The following is a 17,630-nucleotide window of genomic DNA, read 5'->3' on the forward strand; positions in this document are numbered from 1 at the left end:
TAGGAGGCATGCCTAGCCACCTTCTGTTGATCTTGACTATCGAGGGGAAGTGGGGCCACTGCTACACAGTGGGAATAATTTTGTCAAATATAGGATCTCCCCTGAGCAGAGATGTCCAACCGATGGGTTACGGGCCACATGTGGCCAGGGATGGCTATGAATTTGGCCCAACACAAAATCGTGAATTTACTTAAAACGCTTTTTTTGTTCATCAGTTTTCATTAGTATTTGTTTATTTAATGTGAGGTCCAAGACAACTCTTCTTCCAGTGTGACCCAGAGATGCCAAAATGTTGGACACCCCTGCCTAAAGCATTATTCTCCCGCAGTCTGTGATTAAAGTCAGTGGAAGATGACAGCTCGGTTCAGGCAGGACTACTTACAGTAGGGATTTCAGAGCTCCCTAATACTTTAGGGGGTTGAGAGGAGATAAAGGCATAAGTTTGGATTTAGGTTAAAGAGATGAATTCAGTAAGATGGGGAGATTGGGATCAGGGTTAATAGCAGTAATTTAAAAAAGATGTGGATGTTTTAATCATCAGAGGCTTAATATTCTTTAATAGTATGATGCAGTTGCTAAAAATGCCAGTATATACTTAGATTACATCAACAACTAAATCCAGCTTATGGAAACCAGTAGTTACAATATCTGGACCACAGGAATTGGTAGTTTCATTGAATTCGTATTGGTCAGATCGTGGTTGGTGTTCGGTGGCACCATGTTTTATTGGACAGGAAGAGGATCCCAAACTGGAGCCTCCCTAGGTGAAGCCGAACAGGATGTGTGAAGATCTGAGAACCATGTCCCTTAAAGGCTCATTGAAGAGTCTCTGTATAGTTTGACCTTTAAAAGAGAAGTCTGGGGAACGTGTCGAGGGTGTCTTTGAGTATTTGAGGGGCATTCAGGTTAAGGAGGGAACAGATACGATCTCTGTAGCTTTAAAATGTTAGGCTAGAACTAAAAGATGAAAATGACATTATAATTGCTAACATGATCGAGCTCTTAACTATTTAGTAGGCATTATGCTAATAAAGGCTTTAGACACAGTGCCTTATGTAAAACCTGTAACAATCTTATGTGGGAAATAAACACTATCACTAATATCTGTTCAATACTTCTGATAAGCCAGCAACTAATCCAGGAATTTCATGTATATTATCTTCTTTAGTCATCAGAAAATGATATGAGGTAGATATGGTTGTTACTGCCATTTTATAGATGAGAAAACTGAAGTACAGAAAGATTAAACTTACCAAATTTAACCAAGTTGATGGCAGAGCCTGGCAGTCAAACTCTAGAGCATAACCTGGAAACTGCTTCTCAACAGCACTGTTTTTGTCCCATTTTTGATAGAAAAATGAGGCTTAGAGAAATGGATCTTGCCGGGTCACACAGCTGGGTACATAGAGGGCGTGCACACTCATGCCAGTTCTACTCTTGGGCCTCCAGCAGCCTTGTGTAGACTGCTCTGAGCGGTAGGCACTGTGCGCTCTCACCAGACCTGCGTGGGCAGGATGTAGATGACCAACAGTCCAGGGTGCTGTGCGAAGTGAGTCTTGTTGGGTAGAAGGTTGATAAGTTGGCTTTCAGAGATCCCACATGGTAAAATTTTATGTTTCTAAATTTTGATTCTGAAGATACGCAGTCACTGTGGAGCTGCACAGATTTCCAGTGTCCGTGCACTTCTGCTGTAGAAACTCCATTGTAGTGAAACCCGGGAGAGAGGGGATGTTGTGATCTCGTGTCTGACATTTTAGAACAAGTTGAGGGTGGACTCAGAGCTCTCCCAGTTCAGAGTTCATTGTGTAAGTGAGGAAGCAGCAGTGGGGACAGATTCCCTGCCCCACACTGTACAATGGACCTCAGCTGGCCAGCTGCACCGGCCGTCTTTTAACTGGGGTCCCGGCTTTGTAGGTGGCTGCATTTTGTTTTTCATTCACAATGATTGTGATACTGGGAAACTGATGCTAGAGGACAGAGGTGTGAACCTTCGTTTGAAACCCCAAATTGGCGTACAGGTGTTGACACCGTTTAGTGGTTTATGTTGGGGCAGGAGATTTATTTTTTTCCTGTTTGTATTTTGTAATGAAGCTGACAGTCTGGCATTGGCCATTTTTTTACTCCTTTTGTCAGTTAACTTGCTTTTTGAAACTTGAAGCAGTTTTATTTGTATATATGTACAGGAGACAAGATCATCCAGTGTCTGTATAGGAGTGATGGTCGGAGTGACAGACAGACTCTGCCTTATCCCGCATGCTGTGGTCCAGACTGAGTGAATACTGTTGATTGTGTGTTAGCCTTTAAAATGCTGTCGACATGATTGCTGTTAGGGAAGGCCCCACAGTCTGGGCCTCTTCGTTTTGTCCTCACTCACAATCTTTCTGTCCTCTCCTGTGTGTTGTATCCCTGCTGGGTCCTGATCACAGTGTCCTCAAAAGTGGAGGCATTGCCCTAGTGCTTTTCTCTTTGTCCCAGACTTTTAAATCGAATTATCCACAATCAGATAATACACTTGAGTACCATTAGAGGTGAAGCCAAAAGTACAGTATTGGTGTCTTGTCTGATGGAATTCTGGCTCAGCAGAAACCATTTTTCTCAGCGGATGGTAGGGTTTCACCTCCTTAAAACACATTTATTATCAATTTTGGTGTGATCCTTCTTTAGACTGAGTTCTTGAGATTATCAGATTGCTTGGCAGTATGGCTGGCCACCAACCTCTGTGGGATTTTACTCTTTTTTTTTAAGGTTTTACTTATTTATCTTTAGAGGGAGAGGGAAGGACAGAGGGGGGGAAATATCAATGTATGGTTGCCTCTCATGCATCTGCTGCCAGGAACTGGAACTGGCCTGCAACCCAGACATGTGCCCTGACTGGGAATCAAACTGTGATCCTGTGGTTCCTAGGCCCGCGCTCAATCCACTGAGCTACACCAGCCAGGGTGGATTTTACTTTTAATTAATGGGTCTCTTCAATCTCTTTCCCTGCTGTACTTACTGTGCTTTAGCTGTTTCTCATCAGCGGTAATGGGTCATTTCTCTACCTGCTCATAATTGTAGATAGTTTTTAAAAAGAGTTGGTAAAGTCAGATCCCACAAAGGAGAATTGTCCATTTTTTGCTCACTTGAGTTTTTTAAAAAGTACAGTTTAAACAGCATGTGGGCTAAAACTTCCTGTCTTGAGTGATTTGTGGTGCATTGGTAGAATGCTTTAGTGTTTGAATTCAACATGCATGTAATTATAGTAAGTCTTTCCAGGGTGGGAAGGCTTCCTAGATTGGGGGTTTAATCTTGGCTTGCTGAGTTGCTTATTAGTTATATGAAATTCAGCATGTAACTTCTGTGCATCAGTTTTCTCTACGCTGAAATGGAGATCATAATACCTGCCTCATAAAGTTAATGTGAGGGTTGAACTAGTTGATTGTGTAAAGTGCGTAGCACAGCGGCTGGCATATGGTTGGCATTCGGCAAATACTGGCTTTTCAGATTCTCAGCGCTTCCCCTTTCCCATTCTGGCTCAAGCTGTCATCCCCTTTCTTTGCATTGTCACAGCAGCATCCTAAGTGGTTTCCTTTCACCATTATTCTCTTTATAGTTTACTTCAACACATCAGCCAAAGTGTGCTGATCCCCTTCAGTGTTGGCTCGGGTCGCTCCGCTCACGTCCACTAGGGAGTTTGCACTGACGTCCCCTCTGCAAGGCTCTCCCCGCTCTCCACTCTTCCTCTGGCCCAGTCCCCCGTCCGTACACCTCCCTGATCCTTCTCCTTACTTTTACCCCTGCTGTCTGGGCTCCACTCACTTCTTTGGTATTAGTTGAACTTGCCAGATGTATGTTCTGTTTTAACATATTTTACATTTGCTGCTTCACTAGAATTTTCTTATCTTACATATTTGTATGGATTACTTGTTCATCTTTAAGTCTTGTTCAGAATCACGTTTTCACACGAGCCTACTTTGATCACTGTATTTAAAATTGTACCAACCATCCCAGTCCCTATCCCTTTTCCCTGCTGTATTTTTTTTTTACCCCATATCATTTGATAGCTTACAAAGTTTATTGATTTCTTATATAGCTCCCCTTTCCAGAATGTAAGCTTCATGGGGGTGGAGATTTTTGTCTGTTTTCTTTACTGCTGATTTTTGTTCTCAGTACTGAGAAACAGTGCTTGCCTTATATAGGCATTCAGTAAATACTTGTTGAATGAATAAATTATATACGTATATATGATATCTGTATTTTCAATACCAGTAAGAAGAGGTGGCTGCTGCAAGGAAATATTTTGTCCTAACCAATACGAAGAAATGGAAGTACATTTTCTTTTCTGTGCTTAGTAACCCCAGTATTTTCCTTTGGTAGAGATGTGCAGTCTTACTACGTCTTTGTGAGCTCGTGGATGATGAAAATGGAATCTATTTTATCTAAGGAGCAGAGAATGGATAAATTTGCTGAAGACCTCACCAATAGATGCAGTGTTTTTATACAGGTAGTTGCATCCTCTTAGAATATTTTGGGTATCATTTCTTTGTTAATCTGATGCACAGAAGGTACACTTCAAAAAAACTGGAAAGGGTAGGATATGTTTTTGTCTATAAAATGGAAATTGATTAGGTTACATTTGGATCTGTGTAACATTTATTATTTGCAAGTGAATAACTTAGATCTTCTAATGTATGCATTTAAATTCCTACATTCTCCTCAAAGCATGATCGTTTTTGCTGTATGCCATACATTTGGGATATGTTGCATTTCCATTATACTTTATTGAGTTGGAAATATTTTAAAGTTTTTATTGTGATTTCTTTGATCTGTGGCTTATTTGGAAAGAGATTTATTATTTTCTAAATATGAGGATTTTCTAGTTATCTTTTTATTATTGATTATAGCAGTAATTTCAGTATTTTGGTATTTGTTGAGATTTGCATAATGGCTCAGCCAATGGCAGCTTTGGTAAACATTTCATGGACACTTGAAAAGAATGTAATTTGTACTTGTTGGTTGTAGTATTCTGTAGATGTTAAATAGGTTGTGTTTCTAAATGATTTTGTCTGCACAGCGCACTGGTTACTGAGAGAAGTGGGTTAGATTCCCTCACTGTTGTGGATTTGTCCATTTACCCTTGTACTCTGTCAGTTTTCATTTTACGTATTTTGGTACTAAGTGCATAACATTAAGAATTGTTTTATCCGCCTAGTGAATTGGATTATGAAATATCCCTTTTTTCTTTCGTGGTAGATCTGTTTTGTATGGTTATAACATAGCTGTCTTAGTTTTCTAGTTAAGGTTTACATTGTGTGTCTTTTTGGATCCTTTTACTTAAAACCTGTTTGGCTCCTGAAATTTAATGTTTATCTTTTTTAAGCAGCATTTCTTAATTTAATTTAATTTAATTAATTTAATTAAATTAATTCCATTTCTTAACTTTTCATTAAACTGTTTTCTATATATGTTATTACTGATGTATTTGGATTTAAAACTACCACCTTACTAGTTGTCTCACTTGTTCTTGGTCACTTTTATTCTCTTTTTTTCCCTGTCATTTGAATTTGAATACTGTTTTTTTTTTTTTAGTGGTTACTGTAGAGGTTTTAAGATGTGTGATTTACTCATTCAACTCCAATGTACATTAGTTTTACTACTTTCCAGATGGTGTAAGGATCTTAAATCGCTTCAGTTCTCTTTGTCTCCCTCTCTCTGTGCTGCTGCTGTGTACTTTGTTTATACATTTTAAACACCACAAGGTATTATTGTTGCTGCTGCTGTTTTTATAGTCAGTGTTCATTTAGATTTACCCACATTTTTACTATTGCTTTTCTTCCTTCCTACATCTCTTCATCCTTCTTTTTATGGAATACCTGTTAGTATTTCATTTAAAATGACGTCATTGATGAGTTATCACAGTTTTTTGTCTGAATGTGTCTTTATTTTAATTTCTTTTTTGCTTTAACCTTTATTGCATTTTTCTATTACTATTCATTCCCCTTATACCCGCCTCCCTCTAGCAGTCGCCACACCATGTCCATGAGTCCTTTTTCCTTTCTGCCCAGTCCCCCCATAGCCCCTTCCCCTCTAGCTGTCATCTTGCTTTCCATCTCTGAGTCTTTCCCCATTTTCCCTGTTCAGTTTGTTCATTTGATACCACATATGAGTGAAATCATATGGTATTTGTCTTCCTCTGACAGAGGTATTTCACTTGGCATAATGTTAATTTTATTTTCCAAGGTTGTTTTGCTATCTACAGAATCCAGTTTGGTAGGATTCCACCCCCACCATCCCCCAGCTTTTAAAGCTACCATTTTATTGCCTTCTGGCTTCCTTTGTTTGTGTTGAGAAGTCATCTGTCAGTTTTGTTGCTTTTTCACTATTTGTCTTTCCTTAATGACTTACAAGATTAATTTTTGTTTTTTAGCATTATTACTTTGATGCACCCAGGTAAAATTTCCTTTGTGTTTGTGCTGCTTATGATTTGTAGAGCTTGTGGAAAATTCTCAGCCGTTAATTCTTCAAGGATTGGTCTGTCTAATTTTTTTTCCATGTTAATTTTAATTATTTTACATTTCTTTCTTTACTTATTTCTTTTAGTGGTTTCCAGTTCTCTTCTGAAGTAGTTTTGTTTTATTTCCTTCAACATATTTGGCATAATTATTTGAAGCTCTTGTCTGATAATTTCATTATCTGGGTATTTCTGTTAGCTATTTTTTATCTCATTTTTGGATATGCCATCTCTTTATATGGCTGGTTATTTTCTATAGTGTGACACATTCTATATGAAAAATTGTAGATATAATTTGAGGATCTGGATACTGTTTTTATTCTTCCAGAGAGTTTTTGTCTTTCTTCTGGTACACATCTAGTCTTGGACACCTTGTAACACGGGTTATCTCAACCCAGCTGTACATGGAGGTGATTGAAGTGGGACCTAAATCCTCTGCTGGCTGTTTCTTTCTGGTTCACCCCCACTTTTTAGGGGGTAGTTTTTTAGGATTCCAAGCCAGAGCCTCGTGTTTACCTGGACTCCCATTTTCTCCTTTGGGCCGTGAACTCTTACTTTTATTCCCTTTCCCTTAGAATGAGAGGCTGAAAGATAAGCTTGTTTTCCGCCTTTATTCTCCTCTTGTGGAAGGGAAAGCAGCCTCACATGTCAAGCTCACTTCTCCCAGTCTCTTTTCCCAGAGCTTGGCTATAAGGAATATAAATCAGTTTTAATGCCTTCTAAGAGATTTTTAAAAATGTTTTACCCAGATTTTCTAGTTGTTTTCCGTGGAAAGGTTGGTCCAAATTATTTATTCTGCTGTTAACAAACAGACCCCAGATGCCCCGTCCCCCAATTTAGATCTTTAAAATGCTGTACATCCTTCATGTATATCCATTATAAATCATTGACCATCTATCTGGGAATGGTGTGATATCGGCCCATGAGTTCTGTATCTTTTTTCCCCCAAAAGAGAACCCCGCTTTCTGCCTGCCTTTGAGTGGCACTTCTGCTATTCCCTGTTTCTGCTTTTTGACCTTCCCCAGTGCTGCACTGCACTAGGGCGGAGTCTGGTGTTCCAGTCCTGTAGCTGACGGGGTACGACTGTGGCTCTTTCCTGCGTGCATACTGCAAGCTTTGGCCTTACTGTCCACTTTCTGACGTTGCTGCCCTTTCGTTTCTTATTCATTTAGCACATCTCTTCACCACAGAGCTATTACGGGTTTAGAGAAATTCCCACCCCTCACTGAGTGCCACCCCTTTAGTGAGCTGCTGTTACTGGTGGGATGTAGTATTGATGGGAGAGCACTGGATCTCTCACACATGGTGGGGCAGGAGCCAGAGGTTGGGGGTAACTCACATGTAGCTTCTGCCCCAGCTCCTTGGGTATGTCCCCAGTAATGTAGTTTAGCTTCATTCATAACCTGTGAGTGTATCTATCTTGGTCCTTTATAAACTCAGCAAGCCTTCATCATTGTCTTCGTGTTTTTGTACCTTCTTTGGTTCTAAATCAAAAAAATATTTGAGAGGGAATATTATTTGTCCTGTTTTCTTATTCCCCTAATGTTTCCCTGGGTTTATAATATGCTCTGTTTTTTTAACCTCATAAAGCCTGTGTGCTTCCTTCACGAATAGAAGGGTAGGAGAGAATCTGTTCTTACTGGGCTGGAAGGAGAGAAAGTGTGATTAGCACCGCCATGGGCAGGGAACATGGTAGCCGGTGGATTGCGTGTTGGCCTAGGTGAAAGTGAAGGGGGGATTGGCTTGGAACTGAGAATGCATTTGTGTTTAGGTATTGGCTGGAGAGCAGCACTCTCCATCCTCATTTTTGGGTTCCTAGTGCCTTACAGTCCTCAGTTCTTCTGTTAAGCTGTGGACACATGGGAGTCTTTAACTTCTGCCTATCTTCTTGCTTGGCAGATAAGATACAAATGGATAGGTATCTTCCTGACACCCACATACTTTTTCTGAAGTGTTTTTTTTTAATGTAAGGATTATTTAATGTGATTATAAACAGTATTTCAGTGGTACTAAACTTCCAGAATGTGCTAAGTTAGAAAACTTTTAAGGGCTGCTTGGAAACCTAACCACATTGCACGTAACATTGTGTGAGGGAGACTATTTCAATATTGTAAGAGATGACTTTAAAAGGAACTTTAGAAACACTAGTTATTGGTGACTTGTGGAGTAATTACTACACAGAGATTGAAATTGTGAAGAAGTGAAATATTTTCTTGTAATTTTAATTATTTTATTTTCTTTTTCTAGGGCTTCTTATATGCGTATAGTATTAGTACCATTATTAAAACCACAATGAATCTCTACATGTCCATGCAAAAGCCAATGACCAAAACATCAGTTAAGGCATTATGCAGGCTTGTTGAACTTCTCAAGGTAGGTTTTAGATTATTTTACCTTGCCATTATAATTTAGAAGTGACCCAGGCTTAAATTAAGATGATCTTTTAAGGTTTGACTTTCTGATTATATGAGAATAAAAAATTATGAGAAAATGTACTTATCTTTCAGCAGGATAAAGGAACTAGGCATTGAAAGAAATTTATGTTAATATTCTATGAATGGCTAATATATTTAAACTATATTAAAAGTTAACATGTAATGAGACATAAAAGAAGGAAAATGAAAAGTTTAGCCTAAGTATTAGTAAAGATTTACTCATGGAAGTTTTAAACACATTGTGTGAGTTAAAAAAATTATATCCCTGTACCGTTGGCTATTGTTTTGTGGTTTTCAAATACATATGAGGATAGTCAACATGAGGAGATACATACATACATATATATATATATATATTTTCTTTTTGTAACTTAGAGGAAGTGCTGTAATCTTGTGATGTGAATGAGTGAGCTACTTGCAGGAATGGACAAATAAATTAAGAACCAGAGTACTTCTGGAAATATGATAAAATATTTCTTAGCATATTCTATATAAATAAACAAAAAAGCCCCTCTAAGCAGGAGAGCCTTTTAACTTTTTTTAAAAATTGAAATTAAGGCCCTGGCTGGTGTGGCTCAGTGGGTTAAGCACTGCACTGAACCAAAAGGTCGCCGGTTCAATTCCTGGTCAGAGCACAGGCCTCTGTTGCAGACTACTTCCTCATTGTGGGTGTGTGGGAGGCAACTGATCTATGTTTCTTTCCCTCCCTTCCCCTTCTCTCTAAATAAAAATAAATAAAATCTTTAAAAAATTGAAATTTATGATTCGGTAGCAAATTTCTGCTGATAGCTTTTAGATGTGCTTAGGAAATAGATTTTCTTTGAGATTGTGCTTTTAGAGTTTTTGTCTTTTTTCTTTAACATGTATTACCAGCTATATATATTTTTAAGAAATATAAATACAAAAGTACATATATATGTGTGTATGCATTATATAGGTACATGTATATCAAATGTATCAGAATAATTTAAAAAGATAGTAAACACTCAAGAAACCAGTATCTCAATTAAGAAATAGGAGAATATTACCTGTATTTTCAAAGCTCCTTGTCTCATCCCCCCACTCCCATCTTTTCCTGCCACCCTCAGAAATCTATTATCCTGCATTTTGTGCTTATCATTCTCTTGTTTTTCTTTTTGGCTTATCACATAAGTTTGGGTCTATAAACCATTCATTGTTTATATATGTTTTTGAACTTTATACTAATGGAGTAATACTTCATGTGTTCTTTGACTTACTCAAAATTTTGTGTTTGAATTTATTTATGTTGGGATGAATAGCCATAGTTCCTTCCTTTTGGTAGCTGTGCAGCTTTCCTGGTGATGAGTTTTTGGGTTCCCAGTCTTTGCTGTAATAAACAGTGTTGCCTTGCTTGCATGTGGTTCTTGGTGTGCTAGTGCCAGAGTTCCTCTGAGGTGTTCGAGTGGATTGCTGTTATGTCCGTGTTCAGCTTTCCAAGGTGATGCCAAGTTGTTTTCCAAAGCAGTCATATCCGTTTGCGTGCCCCTCACAATATGATCGACTTCCCATTGTTCCCCTGCTGGCCAATATTGGTATTATTAGGCAAATTAGTGGGTATAAATGTTTTTTTTTTTTTTGGTATAAATGGTTTTGGTTGTGATTTTTAACGTTCATTTTTTTTATTATTAATGATAGCATCTTTTCAACATTTAACTGTTTCTTTGGTTAAAAATTTGCTCATATCTTTTCAGTTTTCTGTTGGATTATTTGCCTTTAAAAATCTTTCTTTCATTTGGGATTTTTCATATTCTAACTACTAATCCCTTGTGTGTGGCAGTTATTTTTCATACATTGGCTTGCCTTTTTTTATATTGGCTTTTTAATTTTATTACATTTGAATTTACCATACTTATCCTTTATGGTAGTACTTCTTGCATCTCATTTACAAGTTCTTTTTACAAGTACCTAGCTCAAGGTAATAAAAATATTCTGTAATATTTGCCTAAAAGTTTTATGTTGATTTTTACAAAATTACTTCTGACCCTTTTTTAGGCAATAGAGCATATGTTCTACAGGAGAAGCATGGTTGTGGCTGACTCGGTTTCACATATAACACAGTACCTTCAACATCAGGCTCTGAATTCTATTTCTGTGGCCAAGGTATGAAACTTATCATGTACTCAGCATAATTATCTTTTTAGTTTGTTATTTTGCTTTATATGTATTTTTTAGTTCAGTCAGTTTACTCCATTTCCTCAAACATAATATTCTTGGTCACTTATCTCCCTGGTATTTTATGATTTTTACTTAGAGCCCTCTTTCTCTGAACCTAAAACAAATAATAGATTAATGTGTTAAAAGTGACATTATATGCAGTTTTAAAATATAAGTGTCTTTTTTAAAGGAATGATTTCCTTATTAAATTAATAATGGAGATTTTAATGTATGCCTATACAGATGTGCTGTCCCCACCAATGCTAAACGATAATGTTGCAGGAGTAAATCACACAGCAGTATCAGAAGACGCTCCCTCAAAATGAATCATGCAGAAGAGTAGTGAAAGGATTTTCTTCTGAGTCTTTTGTTACTGCCTCAGAAATACAACTCATGTGTACTGTTTTTCTCTTATCTTTAAGAAAAGAGTAATTTCTGACAAAAAATATAGCGAACAGCGTCTTGATGTGCTTTCTGCTCTAGTTTTGGCTGAAAACACTCTAAATGGACCAAGCACGAAGCAGAGGCGCCTTATTGTTTCTTTGGCGCTCAGTGTTGGCACGCAGTTGGTAAGTGTATTGCTGCTAGTTAGGTAATAAAAATGAGATCCGAGATTCCATAGTTCCCTTCTTATTGACCCAAGAGGTCTCTTCTCACTTTGACTGCAACTTCTCTGCCCTTTTTTCCTTCCATGATAGAAAACATTTAAAGATGAAGAACTCTTTCCACTTCAGGTAGTCATGAAAAAGCTGGATCTTATCAGCGAACTTAGAGAAAGGTAAGTAGGGATGTGTAATGATACTCAAAAGGCAGGGCTAATGGAAACATCAGTTTTCTTTTTAGCATAACGAGAAGAAATGTCATCCCAATACACCACTAGTTCCTCTCCGTGATTCTCTTAGCCTGACCAGAATGAGACTGTGACTAGGGGTCATATGTCTTTAACTTTGCTTCCAGCTTCTGGAAGTCACATGGGCCAATAGGATGTAGCCCTGAGAGTGTCTGGCAGACTCTCATGTGCCTTGTGATTGTTGTGATGGGTGTCTCCAGCTGACGTTTAAAACTTGCTTTCTCATAAGGCTTCATCTATTTGTGAGAGGCTTAGCCATCCGTTGTTGGTAGCCAGGCACTAAGATGAAGTAGTTTTTGGAAGGCATACCTTTTGTAGCTCCTTGTGGCTTTATTTATTTTTTAATTTTTAAAAGGATTTTAATTTATATTTAGAGGGCAGGGAAGGGAGGAAGAGAGGGAGAGAAACATCAATCTGTGGCTGCCTCTCATGCGCCCCAACTGGGGACCTAGCTTGCAACCCCAGCATTGCCCTCACTGGGAATCACACCCATGACCCTCTGGCTTACAGGCCAGTGCTCAATCCACTGAGCCACACCAGCCAGGGCTATTTATTTTTTAGTTAAAGAGTAAGCAGCACATTTCTTAATGGGAAAATGAATCTTCTGAATTTGAATTCCTAGCCAAATTAAGGTTACAGTACAGTTTCTATTTAATGTTCATGTTTACAACAATGTTTTCTGAGAAGCTGAGGTATTTTGTAGTTAGTGGCATTTAACATTCTATCCTTGGAAGAAATAGTAAATGGTCTTCTTTATGAGATATTTAGTGATCATTTTGTTGCACTGTAAGGTATGAAATAGTCACTTGGCAAAGATAGTAGATTAAGTGTACCCTTTTTTGTCACAATATTTTAAAAGACTTTGTTTTTCAATTTCAAGACAGGTAAAAGTGTGCATGTGATACAAGTATTGTAAGTGTAGACATATCTGATGATATTGAAATAAATTTATTTTAAATTCCTCTGTTTAAAAGTTAGTTTTTCATGTGTGCTTTAAAACTAAAAGCACATGTGCAGAATTTTGAAAGTATCAGGTATTAGAATATTTTGTTACCTTTGTTCAATTTGAAATATTTATTTTGTGGCTTTTCCATACTAATTTTGGGTTAAGTGATGTCTGGAATGCAAAAATGAGTAAGAGATTATTTTTGGGTGGGGGGAGAGATACTTCAATTTTGATACCACTAATTACGCCTTTACATTGTAGAGTTCAAGCACAATGTAACTGCTGTTTTTTATACTGGCATCGAGCTGTCTTCCCGATTTATTTAGATGATGTATATGAAAATGCCGTTGATGCAGCCAGATTACATGTAAGTAAAGAATAAGCCCATCACTTTTTTAATCATTGTACAAACTAATTTTAAAACAGATTATTTGATTTAACTGCTAATGCCAGCTTACATAATGCTATATATACTCAATAGTATTTATATAGTATAGACTAATACTGAATAAATATTAATATAGTTAACTCTTTCCCTCTTATTCCTTATCACTCTCATTTCCTAGATTTTAGTTTCTGTCACAGTTGTCTGACATTAACTTGTCAGTAAGGGATATATTATTTGGATCTTTCTATATGGAAGTGAATGCAATCGAATGCTCAGGATAGGAAAGAATAAGTAAATTTGATTTTTTTGTGTTAAAATATGTACATTATAAAACCCAACTACTCTTATTTAGGGAAGGAAGACAGTTATATGTAAAAAAAATGGCCTTCAGATTGATGTTTTGTCTTTCAAGACAGATAATTAAACTCTGATATTATTTACATTAGAGATCTGGTTTTTATCAATTCATATACATTCTGATTTTCTTCTTAGTATATGTTCAGTGCTTTACGTGACTGTGTACCTGCTATGATGCATGCAAGACATTTAGAGGCCTACGAAATACTTCTGGATTGTTACGACAAGGAGATCATGGAAATTTTAAATGAGGTAATACCACATTTGAGATTGAAAAACTTAAAACATGTATTTGGAATGCAGTATTTGGGAAAACTTTATTTTTTTAAAGATTTTATTTTTAGAGAGAGGGGAAAGAAGGGATAAAGGGAGAAAAACCTCAATTTGTGGTTGCCTCTTGCACACCTGCTACTGGAGACCTGGCCCACAACCTAGGCATGTACCCTGACTGGGAATCAAACCAGCGACCCTTTGGTTCACAAGCTGACACTCAGTCCACTGAGCCACACCAGCCAGGGCTATTATTTTCTAATCCTCACACAAGGATATGTTTATTGATTTTTGTTTAAGAGAGAAAGAAATACCAATGTGAGACAGAAACATCAATCTGGGGATTTTTCTTGCAACCTAGGTATGTGCCCTGACTGGGAATTGAACCTGCAACCCTTTTGGTGCATGGTACAATGCTCCAGCCAACTGAGCCACCCAGCCAGGGCCGGGAAAACTTTTGATTGAAGTAGGTTTTTACATATTTAAAATTTTTCATAAATCACTGTCTAGAAGAAAGAGATGATTTTAAGTTATAGTGTCACTATTGTGTTAAGTTGGTCTTTAGTTCCTAATTTTTTATGTAAAAATCCAGATTAGGAATTTGGAATTTTATTTTACTGTAGTAAACAGTATATTTATATTTAAATTTTTGTTTCTTAGAAGAATGCAAATGCAAAATTGGTTGGAATATTAAATGCTACTGATGATAATACAGTTTCGACAACTACCATTATTTTACTAAATTCATTTAGAGAGCTACTGACTAAGAGGAAGAAATTATATTTTTGAAAGATTTACCTGTGTAGCACCAATAATTCAGATACTATATAGTACATCTCCCCATTTGAATAAAGTATTATAAACATTGACATGTTTAAGATTAAATTTCCATCTAATGATAATATTTTTATTTAGAGGGAGGAATTAAAAATGAGTCAACTTCAATATAAACCTTATTTGAGTTTGGTAAAATTATGGAAATTTTAATATAATTTTTATATAAAATATTCTTATTTAGAAGATTAAATACACATCTTACCAGTGTTTATAACTCCATGGTAGACCAGGGAAGATGAAGAACCTCATTACCTTTAGCTAATGAATTTTGTGACTTCAGTGATTTTTACAAGGAAGCTTTTAAAAAATTTCCTCTCTTGCATGTTGCTTGTTCCCATAAATTTTGTGCTTTTTAGTATATATTTGTATTCTTTCTATTAAAGCCATCAGGCATTAGCTTTTGATTTTCTCTCAAGGGTGTTCAAGTATTAATGAAAAAAGCTTTGAGTTATATCTAACTCTTCCTGGTCAGAAAAATAATTGGTTTAAAATGGGGAGCAAAGTAATAATCAGTTCCCAATAAAAATAATATTTTACCTGAGTATGTAGACCCTTAAACCAGCTTGATAAAGTTTTCATCATTGCATGGATTATAAAACTAACGGTTAAAGCACAGACCCTAGAGGAGCAGTACAATTGAAATATCATTTGGAAAAATCATGGTATTTTTTTGTGAATAGCATTTGCTGGACAAGTTGTGCAAAGAAATAGAGAAGGATCTGCGACTTTCTGTGCACACTCACTTGAAGCTGGACGACCGAAACCCTTTCAAAGTTGGCATGAAAGACCTGGCCCTGTTTTTCTCTCTGAATCCAATTCGGTTTTTCAATCGTTTCATTGACATTCGAGGTGAGTGTTCTGCTTTTCTCCTGAAAGTCATATATCTTTTTGCGCTAACTATAAAAGAACAAATAACAAAAATGAAACTTCGAGCTTATCTTTTTTTACTTTTAGTCCATTTATTCTTTTTTTTAAATTGACCTAAGGTATTTATTATGGAAGAATTTTACAAACATTACTTACATTAGCAGTAACAGTGGAGCTGGAGAACGTTGTGCCTTCTCCAGCTGTGTGGTGAGAGCCACCAACAGTATGGTGGGACTGTGGCCCTTTTCAAGGCCACAGCTCTTGCTGCCTGCAGCTGTTAGTCCTCGCATCTCCCTGTGCTTGTGGACTGGCTTGGTGATGCGTTGGGTGTCAGGATTCCTTCTGATAGCCTTATGGAATGGATCAATGAGGATAACCTCAAGGAATTTGTATGAGGAATTTTGACCACAGTGGCCCCACAGTGGCATCTAGCTCGCTCCTCAACAACAAACTGAAGGCTTTGGGCAAACTTGAACTTGTTAATACCATGATGGGCAGGTTTGTGGTAGGTCACACCTTTAGGGACAGGGCATTTGCAGCCACCACAGCACACGTGAATCTGATATATGACATGACCTTGCTTGGCCTTGTATCCTGGCCTGTGTGCTTTTTAGGCCAGTGGGGGTGGGGGCCTTGTGGAGTGCGGAGAGCCGGTGGTGCTGCCCAGCAGCGCACCCTGAGAAGGAAGCACATCGCATCCAACTGATTTTTTCTCCATAGCTCCAGGATGTACTTGTAGGCACCTGTGTTGGCTTACCTGCTGGCTGCTGTCAGGTGGGAAGGAGGAGCCTTTCTGCCATAATCCCTTTTTCAGTCCAATTATTCTTTTTTTGTTGTTGTTTATTTATTTGTATTTTCCTAGTGCCTTATTTAGGAAAAAATGTAATATTTAAAGTTGCTGCCTTTGTAGTTTTATTTTTCTTTTCTATCTTTTCCTGAGTCAGACAATTTTTAATTTACTTTTTTTTTAGCTTATGTAACTCACTACCTAGACAAGACTTTCTACAACCTTACAACAGTAGCTCTTCATGACTGGGCCACTTACAGTGAAATGAGAAATCTAGCTACTCAGCGTTATGGATTGGTTATGACAGAGGCCCATCTTCCTAGTCAGACCTTGGAACAGGTATGGTATGAAACATTTCCAGTTTAGTCCAATTGTAGCATGGTAACAGTATTTCTTTAAGAAGTCTCTTTTTAAACTTCATTATTACATGTTTATTTTTTAAGATCTCATACTTGACAAGAACAAAAAATTATATGGTGTGAATTTGCTTTCTTTTAAAAATATTTTTTTAGTGTATTGATTTTAGAGAGAGAATAAGGGAACCAGAGCAAGAGAGGGAGAGAGAGGGAAAGAGGAAACTGATTTGTTCTACTTATGCTTTCATTGGTTCATTCTTGTATGTGCCTTGACCAGGGATCAAACCTTCAATTTTGGTGTATTGAAATGATGCTGTAACCAGCTGAGCTACCTGACCAGAGCCCTAATTTGCTTTATGAAAGAAATTATCACAGGCTTCCTGTTTTTACGCTTCATCTTTTGTTGAATATTTGAATTACAGGTAAATCTCAGAGATAAAGCAGATTTGGTTCCAGACCATTGCAATAAAAGTGAATATTGAAATAAAGCAAGTCACACAGATTTTTTGGTTTCCCAGTGCACATAAAAGTTGTGCCCTGGCCAGGTAGCTTAGTTGGTCAGAGCGTCCTCCTGATATGCCAAGGTTGCAGATTTGATCCCCAGTCAGGACATAACAAAAATCAAACAATGAATGAATGCATCATTAAGTGGAGTAGCAAATTGATGTCTCTCTCCGCCTCCTCTAAAATCAATAAATTTTAAAAAAAGTTATGTGCACACTGTACAGTGATTTACTAAGTATGCAATAACATGTTGAAAAAGCAACGTACATAACCTTAATTTAAAAATATTACTAATATATGCTAACTCATATCTGAGCTTGTTGGAAAAATGGCGCTGGTAGACTTGTTTGAGACAGGGTGCTGCAAAC

The 17,630-nt window shown here is 37.3% G+C and overlaps 1 protein-coding gene across 1 annotated transcript in view; it reads left to right on the top strand.

Moving 5' to 3' along the window:
* WASHC4 (WASH complex subunit 4) overlaps positions 1 to 17,630 on the top strand; it is a 52,444-nt gene that overhangs the window by 16,024 nt on the left and 18,790 nt on the right. The window contains exons 14-22 of the mRNA XM_037067834.1: positions 4,357 to 4,483; positions 8,738 to 8,863; positions 10,939 to 11,046; positions 11,523 to 11,669; positions 11,799 to 11,878; positions 13,158 to 13,263; positions 13,777 to 13,893; positions 15,429 to 15,597; positions 16,587 to 16,741. Coding sequence (XP_036923729.1) covers positions 4,357 to 4,483; positions 8,738 to 8,863; positions 10,939 to 11,046; positions 11,523 to 11,669; positions 11,799 to 11,878; positions 13,158 to 13,263; positions 13,777 to 13,893; positions 15,429 to 15,597; positions 16,587 to 16,741 — 1,135 coding nt within the window. The remainder of the gene's footprint in view (positions 1 to 4,356; positions 4,484 to 8,737; positions 8,864 to 10,938; positions 11,047 to 11,522; positions 11,670 to 11,798; positions 11,879 to 13,157; positions 13,264 to 13,776; positions 13,894 to 15,428; positions 15,598 to 16,586; positions 16,742 to 17,630) is intronic.

This window comes from Sturnira hondurensis, unplaced genomic scaffold (assembly GCF_014824575.4).
Source record: "Sturnira hondurensis isolate 20B ecotype Veracruz unplaced genomic scaffold, ASM1482457v3 Scaffold0017436, whole genome shotgun sequence".
In the NCBI taxonomy this organism is placed as follows: domain Eukaryota; kingdom Metazoa; phylum Chordata; class Mammalia; order Chiroptera; family Phyllostomidae; genus Sturnira; species Sturnira hondurensis.